Source organism: Myxine glutinosa, chromosome 1, assembly GCF_964187855.1.
Source record: "Myxine glutinosa chromosome 1, kmMyxGlut1.1, whole genome shotgun sequence".
Lineage (NCBI taxonomy): Eukaryota > Metazoa > Chordata > Myxini > Myxiniformes > Myxinidae > Myxine > Myxine glutinosa.
Genome location: NC_136261.1, coordinates 164273534 through 164288100, shown reverse-complemented (window position 1 = coordinate 164288100; position 14567 = coordinate 164273534). Strand labels below are relative to the sequence as shown.

General features: G+C 45.1%; 1 protein-coding gene across 6 annotated transcripts in view; it reads right to left on the bottom strand.

The window, feature by feature from the left end:
* The window catches only part of JAK2 (Janus kinase 2), a 324490-nt gene that overhangs the window by 29631 nt on the left and 280292 nt on the right, over positions 1-14567 (bottom strand). For all 6 annotated transcript variants that reach the window (XM_078779492.1, XM_078779484.1, XM_078779477.1 and 3 more), the window contains exons 16-20: positions 14170-14302; positions 13909-14060; positions 13570-13720; positions 13356-13471; positions 7762-7945 (exon numbers count right to left, since the gene is read on the bottom strand). In XM_078779492.1, coding sequence (XP_078635618.1) covers positions 7762-7945; positions 13356-13471; positions 13570-13720; positions 13909-14060; positions 14170-14302 — 736 coding nt within the window. The remainder of the gene's footprint in view (positions 1-7761; positions 7946-13355; positions 13472-13569; positions 13721-13908; positions 14061-14169; positions 14303-14567) is intronic.

Here is a 14567-nt window from a genome sequence, read left to right as displayed (position 1 = left end):
ATCGTATTTTTTCGAAATTTGGTGGACGCCATCTTGGATGTTGTCAATGGATATGAATGAAAACATTGAAGACAGTCTATTTCATACAACCATATGTAGATACAAATATATTGTAATCAAAAGCATGTCCATAATAAGCTCATCATTGTGCATATATTGAATACGTTGGTTCAAATATAACGATTTATTGCTTTTTCGGTATATGCTGGCGGCCATCTTGAATTTTGCCACTGGACATAAATTAAAAAATTGGAAACAGGTTGTTTTGTGTTCAGTGTGATCATAGAAAGTAAAAAATCACAAGTTTCCAGATTCTATATGAACCGTTCACTAAATAACACAACGACCTACACTATAAGGTCGTATAGGAGCATGCGACCACTCTTTACACTCAGTGTAGCACCGCAGATACTGCAGGCTCTTTGTATATTACTTGTCATTCTGCATAAGGAACATCAATATATACATAAAAGCAAGTGGTTTGATCACCTTGGAATGAGGAAAGGCGGAGGCACAAGCCAAGCTCTGCCCCTTTCCCTACTGAGGACACCCGAAAAGACAATGGCTGATTGGCCAAAACACCATTATTTCTTGTTTTAACATCAATTTGATTGCTGGGGGTGGGGGGATATGTCCTTTATATGAATGCCCCTATCAGTTTAATACAGCGAGAAATGTACTAAAATGGAAAGTTTATGTGATGTTAACATTCCGCATGTAAACAAAACACGTTACAGCAAATTTTGGGGAAATTGGACCAAGGGGTTGGAAACTATAAGGAGCAAACAATCAAACTCACTGGCATACATATATTTATTGTTAATGTTATTATTATTATTATTAATGGAAATCACCCCAAATAAGACATACAGCCAATCATGGTAAGAGGCCACAGGAAACTTAGACATAGTTAAAGCAAAACAATAAAAGAAAGAAGAAAAGAAAGAAGAAAATACCCAAGACATACATAGAAGTACCAGACTAGATTGACAAGAGAGGCAATGCCAAGTCTCACCAGGGTGAGCAACCACCTCCAGACAAAAAAAAAAAAAGTTAAACTACAAAGTCTGGCAAAATAGGATGAAACTTAAAAGATGCATGAAGTAGGAATTGCCATTCCTCTTAATGCTGTGTGGATTATGGGATAATGGGAAGCACGTTACAGGTAGTGAATTACAAAGTGAGGCAGCAAGAGGAAAAAAAAAAATTTTTCATAGCATTTCGTTCTATATTTTGGATCGGCTATAATGTATGGGTGTGCAGAGATGGCAAGCCAAGTTTTGCATTTAAACACTAAAATTAGGAACAAAGTTTGAAAGTCCAGCAGAACATTTGCCATGAAATTATCTGTAGAACAAACTAAGAGTGGTAACTGACTGACAGCGAGAGAGTGGTTGAATAGATAAACCCTTTTCCACACGAACCAGGTTAACTATGCATTTCTGGAGCCGATCAAGCTGGGGCTCCAGCCCAAATGTAGCAAGAACACTCCATGAGGGGACATATAGTTGGCTTATACAAGTACAAGCCAGCATCAGGAGATAAATACCATTACGCTTGAATAAAACAACCAACCCAATTTAAGCACCCTTAGCAATACCAGAAATGTACTTATCTGGGCTAACTGAGGTTAGCGGAGACGTCAAGACCCAGAAGACGAAGTTACGATGATAATAGTATGGTTGAAGACCCCATATACACAGAAAGGAAAGACCTATTTCTGGAGCAAGACTTTTTTTGGTATACATAGTCGAGGCTCATGGAAGAGCTAGTACACTGAATGGATCACGACGTAATAGCTAAAACAGGACGCAACACACGCATGCGACACAAGATGGACACAAGGACGGTGGACAAGATGGACACAGAAGGAAACTCCAAGGAGGGGAAACTGGGAAATTGAAAAGAGGAGGGATTTGAGTGGGGTTAATGAGGGTAGAAAATATCATGGTTTTGGGATGGTGGTGAACAGCAAGCTGTCTTGAAGACGTGGAGGGAATAATGAGATTGAAGAGGATTTGGAAATTGATTCCACAATTGGGGGGGAAAAAAAACAAATGAGTGGAGGTGAGCAGTAATCCTGGATTTAAGTAGTTTCACCAGAAGGGGCTTGATGGTGGCCTGTGTGAGCCTTGAGGCTCAAATCTGGGGGAAGGGTGGGAGTGAGGGGGGGGGGGGGAGTAAGGGGGGGGGGGTTGGGGAAAATCACAGAAAGAGGCAGAGGGTGCAAGACCAGAAAGGAGGCAGTAGAAGACTGAATGACCACCGACTGTCTGTGATGGCGAAGTAAGAAACCCATAACTTCAGCACAGGAGATTCCAATGATTTAAAGGCCCTGGTTTCCACGGCGTCACCTTAAGTGAGATGTGAGGCAGGTGAGCCAGCCCAAAGGGGAGAACAGTACTCTATCAAGCTGCGGGTGAAGGCCTCGTCAGTGGATAGGTCAGGTGTGCCAAGTGTTACGGATTCCAGATTTATGTGAATTACTATTCAGGTCATTTCTTATTAATGTTTATTCTATTAAAGGTTGTTGTGGTTAAATGGTCAGAAGCGCTCCTGGTACCAACGAGACCGGAAACGGGATCGTGAAACCGGAAGAGAGAAGAAGGAGGAAGACAAGGTCGGGAGGGAAGCGGCCATCTTCTTCCTCGCCCAGCTCCGACGCGAGCGGTGTCGATATTGATCAGCGTTGGGAACGCTGAGTTTGAAAAGCCCGTCTGGCAAGAGGAGCTACCGGCGCGGGGTAATTACCGGTTACGCGTCAAATTGCCGTGGGTTCCTGCACGGAACCCAGCGTCCGGCACCGTTTACCTCAACGTCTACAAGGACGCGTACGGCAGGCGCCTTGGGCCTCGCGCGCTTTGCGAGCCCCGAAGCCGCGATCACGAGCACCGACCTCGGTGGGCTGCCGAGGAGGTGTCCGCGGCAGCAGCCGTTCCCGGTACGAGACGTGCACGGTGGAAGCACGTCAGGAAGGGTCCGTTCAACCGCCCGCGTGCGGAGATCGAACTACAGGAGTACAGAGACATTGTGAGAGACATTGACCATGGAGGGAGTCGTGAGTGGGGCTCAAGGGAGGAATATATAAGATGGCCATCTTAGAGCTATTGTTGATGAGTCTACATCTTAGTAATGTTGTTGATTGAGGGTTGATTATTGTTGATTGATTGGGAATATATTATCCATTAATCCGGATCCTTGGTGTGGGGGTTTCCTATTGACTTGAATTGTTTGTGTCTTTCATATTGATTGTGTTGCGAAAGCGTATAAATCATATATCTTTCTGGCGGGGTTCCTCCCACGGTCCGGGGGTCACCGAGACCAGGTAGTTACCGGGAGGACCACGTAACAGAATTGGGGGCTCGTCCAATTGAATTCCGGGATCTAAAATTGTATAACATAATAAAATAATAATTTTTATTAATTAAAATTAATTAATTAATTATTAATTGGTAAATTTTTGAGAAATTGTGGTAAAGTCTTGGGTGAAGGTTAACAGGTGTGAACGATAGTCACCATCGCGTTTGTTGCACAGAACTTTGCGGTAACACCGAGTGAGGCACAGTTCCGAGCGTTACTAAAAGCGGACCTCTTGAAATTGGCCAAACATTTTAACTTGGAGGTCCGAACTAATTTGAGGAAGGCAGAGTTGCAGACCACGGTGATACAATCTATGGTGGGATTAGGAACATGGGATGAGTTAGCCTGGCAGTGGCTACCCGAAGAACCAGAAGACGTTGAGTTCCGGAAACTGGAGTTGCAATTACGGAGCCAGGAACGGATCAAAGAAGAGGAAAGGAAAGCAGAAGAGAGGAGAGAAGAGAAACAAGCAGAGGAAAGGAGAGTGGAACGAGAACTCCAGGAAAGGTTAAAAGAAGAAGAAAGGAAAGCAGAAAAGGAAAGAGCAGAAGAGGAAAGGAAAGCAGAAGAAAGGAGAGAAGAGAAACAGGAGAGAAGAGAAACGAGCAGAGGAAAGGAGAGTGGAACGAGAACTCCAGGAAAGGTTAGCAGAAGAAGAAAGGAAAGCAGAAAAGGAAAGAGCAGAAGAAGAAAGGAAAGCAGAAGAGAGGAGAGAAGAGAAACAAACAGAGGAAAGGAGAGTGGAACGAGAACTCCAGGAAAGGTTAGAAGGGAGAAAAGCAGAGGAGAGGAGAGCTGCCAGGGAACTCGAAGCAGAGGAGAGAAAAGCCGAAAGGGAGTTGAAGGAACGTGATCTGGCGCTTCAGCAAGAAATTAAATTCAAGGAGCTGGATTTAATGAGAGAACGGGGAGAGGAACCACCCTTGCTGACGGGGTCGACACCTAGCCAGAACACCTGGGATGTGGGCAGACATGTGAGGCTGGTTCCACCCTTCAGTGAAAAGGAAGTCACTCAATTTTTTCCACACTTTGAGAAAGTGGCTCGACAGTTAAACTGGCCGGAGGAGGCCTGGACCATACTAGTGCAAAGTGTGCTGGTGGGTAAAGCTCAAGAGATTTATTCGGCGCTACCAATGGACCAATGTGCAGATTATGAGGTATTGAAGAAGCACCTCCTCAAAGCCTATGAGTTGGTTCCTGAAGCTTACCGGCAAAAATTCAGGAATGCCAGGAAGAGGGAGAGTGAGACCCATGTGGAGTTTGCCAGAGTGAAAGAAAACATGTTTGATCGGTGGTGTGAGTCAAAAGGAGTCGGGAAAGACTTCGAAGCATTGCGTGACTTGATCCTGGTGGAGGAATTTCAACAGGGTGTCCACGAGGACATCAAAGTGTACCTGCAGGAAAAGAAAGTACCAAAGTTGTGGGACGCAGCCACCATGGCAGATGATTATGCCTTAACACACCAGATAGGGGTCCACAAACCTAACTCCTCGCCTAGACTTCAGCAGGGGAGTTATGGAACACCCGGTGCGGAGAACGACAATACATGGCGGCGGCCTCGAGAGGATTATGGGGACAACTCTGATACCCCAACTGTTCGAAATCCAGGGGCTACGGGCCCAAGACAAACTTATTTCCCGGGGGGCCCGAGGCAGACCACGAGTTTTTCCTCCGGGCCTACTTGTGCCTTTTGCAAAAAACCTGGACACTTGATGTCCAGTTGTTACCTCATGAAAAGGGACAACCCAGAGCGGAGTCCGACTAGTACAACTCCGAATGCGATGGCAAACGTAAGAAATCACCCACAGAAGAGTTACCAACCATTTATTTATGAGGGGTTTGTCTCACTAGAGGGAGACTTGACTAACCCAAGACCTGTTAGGGTATTGAGGGACACAGGAGCCCATCAATCCTTAATGCTTGAAGGCATTTTGCCATTGTCAAAGAGTACAGCAACTGGTGATAGTGTTCGGTTGCAAGGGATCGGTGGCTGTGTTCGTGCCCCACTTCATGTTATCCATTTGGAATCCGATTTGGTGTCAGGACCGGTCACCGTCGGTTTACAAGCCACACTTCCTGTAGAGGGAGAATCTGTGGTTAACGGGAATGATTTGGCCGGGGGTCAAGTTTATGGTAACCCGGGGGTTGGTAAAGAGCCCAGCAGGGAAAATAACACCACACCAGCTCGGGATGGCGACAAAAGTACCAAGTTATTTGTAGGGGGACTGAACTTCAAAACAAAGGAAGCAGTTCTGACCTCTGTCTTCAACAGATATGGGCCGCTGGTGGAAGTGCGGTTGGTAAAAGACAGGGAAACGCAACGGTCAAGAGGGTTCGGCTTTGTCACGTTTGCAAGCACAAAAGACGCCAGAGAGGCAGAGAAGAATTGGAATGGTCAGGATTTGGAGGGTCGGACCATAACAGTAGGGCAGGCATTTCGTAGGCGTCGAGAGGTCTACAGAAGAGGACAACTTGGCGGTAGTTTGGGTGTTGGCAGCAGCCGATATTACTATGGAGGCTCCCAGAGTTACGGCACCTCCCGAAAGAATGAATGTCAGAGCACTGGCCGAGACAGAGACCGCCAGTCAGGTGACTACTGGGACAAGTGGTCCCACCGTAACTGTTAGGAGTCCGGAGAAGTTGAAGCACTATATACGGCGGAGCCGCCGAGCCTGGGTTCCTACATGGACTAACCGTGAACGCCACGTTCTTAAAGGCGTCCAGGTAGTGAACTTTCCTGCACGGACTAACCGTGAACTCCACGTTCTTAAAGGCGTCCATGTAATGAACTTTCCTCCCCGGACTAACCGTGAACTCCACATTCCTTAAGGCGTCCATGTAGTGTATACTCAGCTTGGCCTCCCGAAAAAGTGCTATCGAGTTGTTTAACTTTGGGGTTTTGGTCACCACCCCTTAACCGGCATTCAAGAGAAACTAGAAGTTGTTGACGCTTGGTTCAGAGTGAATTACCTTTGGAATCTCTGGGGGTTTTGTGAAATGTTGTTGCTTTATTTTTGAGATGTGATAATTGTGCCCCGGGGGAACTGATGATTTGGGGTGTGAGGTATCTTGTTTGTTTATCAAAGTTGGCCTGCAAAGAAAGTTTTCGCGGTGTTCAAACTTTCTTTCTTGAAGGGGGGGAGTGTTACGGATTCCGGATTTATGTGAATTACTATTCAGGTCATTTCTTATTAATGTTTATTCTATTAAAGGTTGTTGTGGTTGAATGGTCAGAAGCGCTCCTGGTACCAACGAGACCGGAAACGGGATCGTGAAACCGGAAGAGAGAAGAAGGAGGAAGACAAGGTCGGGAGGGAAGCGGCCATCTTCTTCCTCGCCCAGCTCCGACGCGAGCGGTGTCGATATTGATCAGCGTTGGGAACGCTGAGTTTGAAAAGCCCGTCTGGCGAGAGGAATTACCGGCGCGGGGTAATTACCGGTTACGCGTCAAATTGCCGTGGGTTCCTGCACGGAACCCAGCGTCCGGCACCGTTTACCTCAACGTCTACAAGGACGCGTACGGCAGGCGCCTTGGGCCTCGTGCGCTTTGCGAGCCCCGAAGCCGCGATCACGAGCACCGACCTCGGTGGGCTGCCGAGGAGGTGTCCGCGGCAGCAGCCGTTCCCGGTACGGGACGTGCACGGTGGAAGCACGTCAGGAACGGTCCGTTCAACCGCCCGCGTGCCGAGATAGAACTACAGGAGTACAGAGACATTGTGATAGACATTGACCATGGAGGGAGTCGTGAGTGGGGCTCAAGGGAGGAATATATAAGATGGCCATCTTAGAGCTATTGTTGATGAGTCTACATCTTAGTAATGTTGTTGATTGAGGGTTGATTATTGTTGATTGATTGGGAATATATTATCCATTAATCCGGATCCTTGGTGTGGGGGTTTCCTATTGACTTGAATTGTTTGTGTCTTTCATATTGATTGTGTTGCGAAAGCGTATAAATCATATATCTTTCTGGCGGGGTTCCTCCCACGGTCCGGGGGTCACCGAGACCAGGTAGTTACCGGGAGGACCACGTAACACAAGGAAGGACTTTGTACGTTGAACGATGCCCTTGTAAGGCTGGCTTTCGAGGTAAATTTTTTAATGCGGTTTGCCCAAGAAAGATCTTGGCTGTTAGCATGGGCGTCGATGGGTGGGAGACGTACGGAAGGACGGACGGACGGACGCTGGGGGGGGGGGGGGGGGAAGCGGGGGGGGGGGGGGCGGAGGGGAGGGGTGGGTGGAGGATAAAAGGACATATTCCTCCCCCATATTTTTGACGAGGTAATTTTTTGTCATGTATACTTTACATACTCCAATAAATGCTTTATTCTCTGTCAATTGCAGAAATCAATTAAGTAAAGAGAATAAGTTTTTCTTCATACCACAAGCATATGAACATACCAGTACTGCGGCAGATTCCCATATATCTGACAATGTTCTCGTGAGGAAGTGACTTGAGGATGTCAATTTCCTTCTCAAACTCTGTGTTTGAATGCTCATGCTGCAGTTTCTTAACAGCAACCAACTCCCCTGTGTTGTCTCCCAGCAAGTCGTAGCGGCACAACTCTACTGTCCCAAAATTACCCTGAATATGTACATTGGTATAAAGGAAGCAAAACATTTCATTATTAGTGACATATATGGCATTACTTCCCACTATTATATATTTCCTTCTTTTTTTCTTTCTTTCTTTTTCAATCTCAATCATACATGTATGAGGATGCAAAATTAGAATATAAATTACACAAACTGAGTAACTTCCCTTCCTACATCACATATCACAACAACTAAATCACAATCACTGCTCTTTCATTGATGTGATACAAATTGATACTTTATCAATGCCTTAAGAAACGAAAATTCGATTTATTTTAAAGAACAGATTTCATAACAAGCATGGAAAAATATCAAATTGCATAGCAGAATTAAGGCATAGCTGCGACATTTCATGTCGTTATTGTGGTTGAGAATTATATATTTCAAAACCTCCAGGATAAAAATCCCCATAAAGCAGTGAGGGATGAGAGTTCAAAATGAAAACAATTTAGAAAAACCAATTATGACCAACTCTTAAGAGGTCAAGCCCAATTATTATTGGAATAAAGCATTTGACCAATTTATTTGTTGCTTTTTGCCATTTTCCACAGCAAATTACAGTAATACCCTAACAACAACACCAACAACAACAGGCATTTTAAGACCATTTTCCCTGCAAGAGCGGGGGTTAGCCTTGCGGTCCCCATGACAATGTTCTCCATTTTGCCCTATTTTCTGCATCTCCCCTTGTTAACCCCCTTGCCCACATTTCTTCTTCGACCATCTTTAGCCAAGTCTTTCTCGGTCATCCCCGTCCTCTACTTCCTTCTACATTCATTCCCATCACTCTTTTAAACCAGTCACTTTCATCCTTCCTCAACACATGACCAAACCATCTCAACCTGTTTCTCTTCACAGCATCCATCACAGGCTCTATTCCCATCATCTTTCGCAATTCATCATTTGTCTTCCTCTCTCTCAACGATACTCCACACATCCACCGAACCATTCGCATTTCCACCCTTTGTTGCTGCTCTACGTTCATTACCCATGTCTCACTCCCATAAATCATAACACTTCTCACACATGCAGCATACACCTTTCCCTTCAGCTTCAATGACACTCCCCTCCTCGTCAGCACGCCACTCAGTTCCCGAAACTTCTTCCATGCACATCTCACTCGAGCAACCGTTGTCGAGTCTGATCCACCTTCTCCATTCAGCATGTCTCCTAGGTAACAAAATGTTTTCACACCTTCCAGCTTCACGCCATCTCCAAGATCCAACTCAACATTTCCTCCATCTGCAGCTCCCTCTGTGCACACCTTACACTTGAATGTAGCTGCCAAACTGGTTAATGACCCTCTCAAACCACTACATTTTTGATGAACCCACTCAGCGCACATTGTACATTGAATGGAATTCACTCCGACACCCTTCCTGCACACAGAACACGGCCACTTCCCAGTTCGTTCCACCTCAACACATGCTTTACCACTTGCCATCACCTTCGTTTTTCCGATATTCACCTTCAGACCTTTTGTCTCCATACATTCCTTCCACTTGTTCATCTTCTCCTTCAGTCCATCCATACTTTCTGCAATCAACACCAGATCATCTGCATACAACAACTCCCACGGTAAACCCTCCTTTACGTTCTGAGCCAGCACCTCCATCACAGCTACAAATAGTAGTGGACTTAGTACCGACCCCTGATGCACTCCCACCTTCATCTCAAACTCACCACTGTTCCCGTCCTTTGTCCTTACAGCTGTGCGCGCTCTTTTGTACATTGCCATCACTACTCTGATCAACCATTCCTCCACTCCTAACTTCCTCAATGCCCATGTCACTACTTCACGTGGAACCCTATCGAATGCTTTCTCCAGATCAACAAACCCAAGAAACAACTTCTTCCTCTTCTCCATATACTTCTCCTGCAACTGCCTCACAATAAAAAGCACGTCTGTTGTTCCTCTTCCTGGCATAAATCCAAACTGCATTTCGTCAATCGTCACTTTCTTCCTTATCCTCCTCTCCAACACCCTTTCCAATACCTTCATTCCATGCTCCAATAACTTTATCGCTTGATACGAGCCACAGTCCAGAGGGTCACCTTTCCCCTTGTATAGAGGGACGAGGGTACTCAGTTCCCAATCCACTGGAATGCGGCCTTCTTTCACCACCAGATTGCAGATCTCTGTCATTCTCTTCACACCCCAATTTCCCGCTGCCTTCAACATATCTCCCACAACTCCCGTCGGCCCTCCCGCTTTTCTACTCTTCATTGCTTTTATCGCTTCCTCAACTTCCTTCTCGGTTATCTTCTCTGCCGGTCCTAAAACTGGGTTAATCTCTATGTTGCCATCCCATTCATTCTCTGCATTCAACAGTATTTCCATATATCTCTTCCATCTTCCTTTAATTCCATCTGGGTCCACAACGATTTGTCCCACTTCATCCTTCAAGCAACTCACCCCCATCACATCACACCTCTCTTTCGCTATCTGCTTTGCAATCCTGAATACCGCTCTCTGACCCTCTTCTGAATCCAAGCGTCCTCCGAACATTTTCCTACTTGCCTCCTGTGCCTTTGCTACCTCTTTCTTTGCAGCCTTCCTGGCTGCCTTATAACTTTCATGCTCTGCTGTTTCTGCCCCCATACCCTTCGCCTTCTGCCACTCCTTGAACTTCTTCCTCTTCTCGTCAATCTTCTTTCCAACTTCATCATCCCACCACCATGTTTCCGAGTGCCTCGGTGGTCCTTTTGTCCATCCACATACCTCACCAACGGCTCCCAACAGACTATCTTTCATTGACATCCAACCACTTTCAAGCTCAACCACATCATCCTCCACCATACTCAGCCTCTCTTTTAATGCCTCCCTCACTGTCACCTCTTTCAACCTCCACACCTTCATTCTCGGTTGGTACTTGACCCGCCGAGCTCTCCTCGCACCTTTCACCCTTATGTCACAGACAACCAAGTGGTGCTGTGAAACAGCCTCCTCCCCCGGGATCACCTTTGTGTCCCGGAGGTGCCCCCTATCTCGCCTACGCACCAGCAGGTAGTCAACGGTTGTCGTCGACCCACCTGACGTGTATTTAACAAGCTTATTATCCTCTTTCTGGAACTGAGTATTACAAATCAACAAATCAGCTCCATCAGCAAACTCCAAAATCCTTTCACCTTCTCCATTTCTCACACCATATCCGTAACCCCCATGAACTCCCTGTATTCATCATTAGTTCCACCACCGAAGATGGACGGAGGTTATGTATTCATCCCTGGTTGTTTATCTGTGAGCAGGATATCTCAAAAAGTTGTGGACGGATTTGGATGAAATTTGGTGGACAGGTGGGATCTGTGCCAATGAATAATTCATTAGATGTTGGTGAAGATCTGGATCCACATCCGGATCCAGATCTGAGAATTATTTTTAATGATTCTTCACCATTGAGTGTCGGACTAAAAGCAATATTTCAAAGAGTTATGACAAGGCTTGGGGGGGATGAGTTGGTCAGGTGACAAGAACAAGCTGATTAGATTTTGGTTCAGGTCCAGATCCAGATCCAGCCTATCAGTGGAATACAAAACATAAACACTGATCAGCCTGGTGGAGATATGCGCATTACCGAGTGCCGTTCTAGATTTTCACGTTTCTTGTTAAAGGGATAGGAATGTTAAATTTAAATGGTAATACCAAGTCTTATCATAAAAATTTCAGATTCCTATCCCTTCAATAATTAAGTTTAAAATCTAATGAATATCTATATTTTCTGATGCACATATAGCCCAACCTTGATGAGCCAAATGGCCTCCTATATTTGAGTTTAGTACTGCCTTTTGTGACTTTCTGATGATGCTCCGAATTAAGATGCTAAGCAAGCCATCTCAAAGCCTGCACCAAATGTGGAGCTGCTGTTGTCTTCAAAGATGAACAGTATTTAATTTTGTGAAAATAAGAATGAAAGTACAGTGGAACCTCGACTTACGAGTGCCCCAACTTACGAGTTTTTCGAGATACGAGCCGTCACTCTGGCAGTTTATTGCTTTGAGATGCGAGCCGAGATCCGAGTTACGAGCTTTCGCCACCCGGTCACGTGGTTATCTTGTCGTGCACGTACAGTATCTCTGTCGTATAGCGCTAATGATATATAACGCCGCCGATAATGATATGATAATTTATGATAATCTATGCAGCACGACGTGGTCCTCACGTCACACAAGGCGCCTTTGCCGGCGCAAAACGGCTCTCTCAGGGTCAAACTCGGTATCGTTTTGAGCGCACGGTTCAGACCTTCAAGAAAAAGTTTATTTTGTAAAAATCGAGCCACGCGTTCAAAAGATATGACCGGTTTTGTTCGCCGGCACGTCGGCGCTCGAATCGAATCGAGTTAAAACGAACACTGCCGTTGTCGGGTCCGTCTGAGACAACCACCGGGCCTAGAACGCTGGGACCGGTCTCGTTGGATAGGCCTGGATCAGATCTCGAAACGCTGGAAGCTGCACCTCTCTGTGATAATCTTGTGGACCATGACAAGAGATCGTGCGACACGTGGTTATCATGCCGTGCAAGTACAGTATCTCTGCCGTCAACTTGTTCAGAGTGCCGGCGATAGCTCGCCTTCTCTTTGTGGAAAACACGGTGAGATCCTTAACATCCAACAACTAATGGGACGCAAACGGGGCGCCCAGTTTAGCGGTACACACATTGATGAATCACCCTGCCTGTGATTCACCCATGACAGGTTATAGCTGGGTCGGGATTCAAACCCAGGCTGGACAGTTTAGACTTTAGAGTCAAGTGTGCGTACCTCCAGTCCAGGCCATCCTGCCAACTTGTATGCTGCATACAGGTGAAATATAAAGCGCGAGATATTTTTATATATACTGTATATTTAAAAAAAAATTGGTGTGGTTTTTGGCGGGCTGGAACGGATTAATAGCATTTCAATGCATTTCAATGGGGAAATTTGATTTGAGATACGAGCAATTTGAGTTACGAGCTCGGTCACGGAACGGATTAAACTCGTAAGTCAAGGTTCCACTGTATTACTTTCTGAAAAGTTGTTTCAAATAATGTTTGATTCAACTCAGCTCTACTAAACATATCCACACAGCTATAGTAATATTCCAAATATAGTGAAGGCTAATGAACAAAATATATTTCACCCCAAAATGTTTAATTTATGTATTTCCAATCATATCTTCAGTGAAGAATGTTTGGATGTTCCTTTTTGATTTGATGAAATGCTAAATAAAATATCCCTACCCTCACCTTCACTTTCTTCATCAACTTCCTACTAATGGCAGCAATAAAACAAGAACAACAATTTGTAATTTAAAGACCAAAAGAAGAGAGAAAGACATGACAGTTTGAATGAAAAGAAAAACATTGAAAGATGGATTGCTGCAATGTTGACCAATTCGTCGATGGCCTTTCGAGAGTTACTAACCGTCCCGAGGATGCTAACAAACTTGAGGAACCTTTCCTCATAGACTGCTGGCTCTGGGTCAATCTCTGTGCCAGGTTTGACATCTGGACCCGGTGGGAATGGCAATACCACATAGCCTGTAGGCAGAAAAAGAGACAGAACAGAATTATAGCCCAGCACTACACCATTATATTTGGAGAAGTTAAATTAATAGGGTTTAGAATGCACTTTGAACCTGATGGGTGGAGGCTATTGAGGTCCCGCAAAATAGCACGAAAGCAAGGCCGATGCAGTGGCTCATATGTCATGCATTGCTCCACCAACTCCTCAAGCTCACGCCATGGCTTCATGGGTAGAAACTTGCGAGTCAAGTAGAACTCGTGTTTCTGTAGACAAGAGAAAACATTTTAACTTCAAAAATCACTGCTTTTAGGCTTAAAATCTCCCCATATCCATGTATAATGGATTGCAGAATAGCTGGTGATATAGTTAGTACAATTCACAGCATTCGAAAAATGCAATAATAGGATAGGGTGGAAGGCTCAATAATGTTACAATGGTGTCGAGATCTTACGTTTTGTCGGTCTAAATTTCTCAGTGGTGGCTCTCCACGATTGAACATCTCCCAGAGAGCCACACCAAAGTTCCACTTGTCTGCAGGCAAGCCAAGCCGTTTGGGGTTTTCAATACATTCAGGAGCTATCCATGGAATACGTTCCAGGCGGTCTGCACATTAGAATAAAAAGTGGTGGGTAAAAACAGAACTTTATGTTAAGGATTTAAACAACGCAAGTAGATGATTCCGTTTGTTTGCAGTAGATTTATTTATACTCACCATCCCGATTGAAAGCAGTGGTTCTGATGCCGGGATCACCGAGCTTAATGAAAGGCTGTGCAGTCTCAACTCCTTCCCTCACAAGTAGCACATTTTTGGCACAGACGTTTCCATGTACCATCCCTTTGTCCTCCTGATGAAAATTAAAGAGATTAACAATTAGTGCAATACTGTTTCTCCCTATAATTTATTTTCTCAAAATAATCCAAAGCAGGGTGCAAACTGTTAATTGCCTAATAGCCAAATACAAATAAAGATTTAATATGGTGAATATTTACCGTTGTAAATTTGCCAAACAGCTAATTCAGAGGAAGTTTATTCAATACATATACCCCCATATTGTTGTAGTAAGAAGCACAAAAATGATGTGTGCCTGCAGGTAATTTCTTGCCACTCAC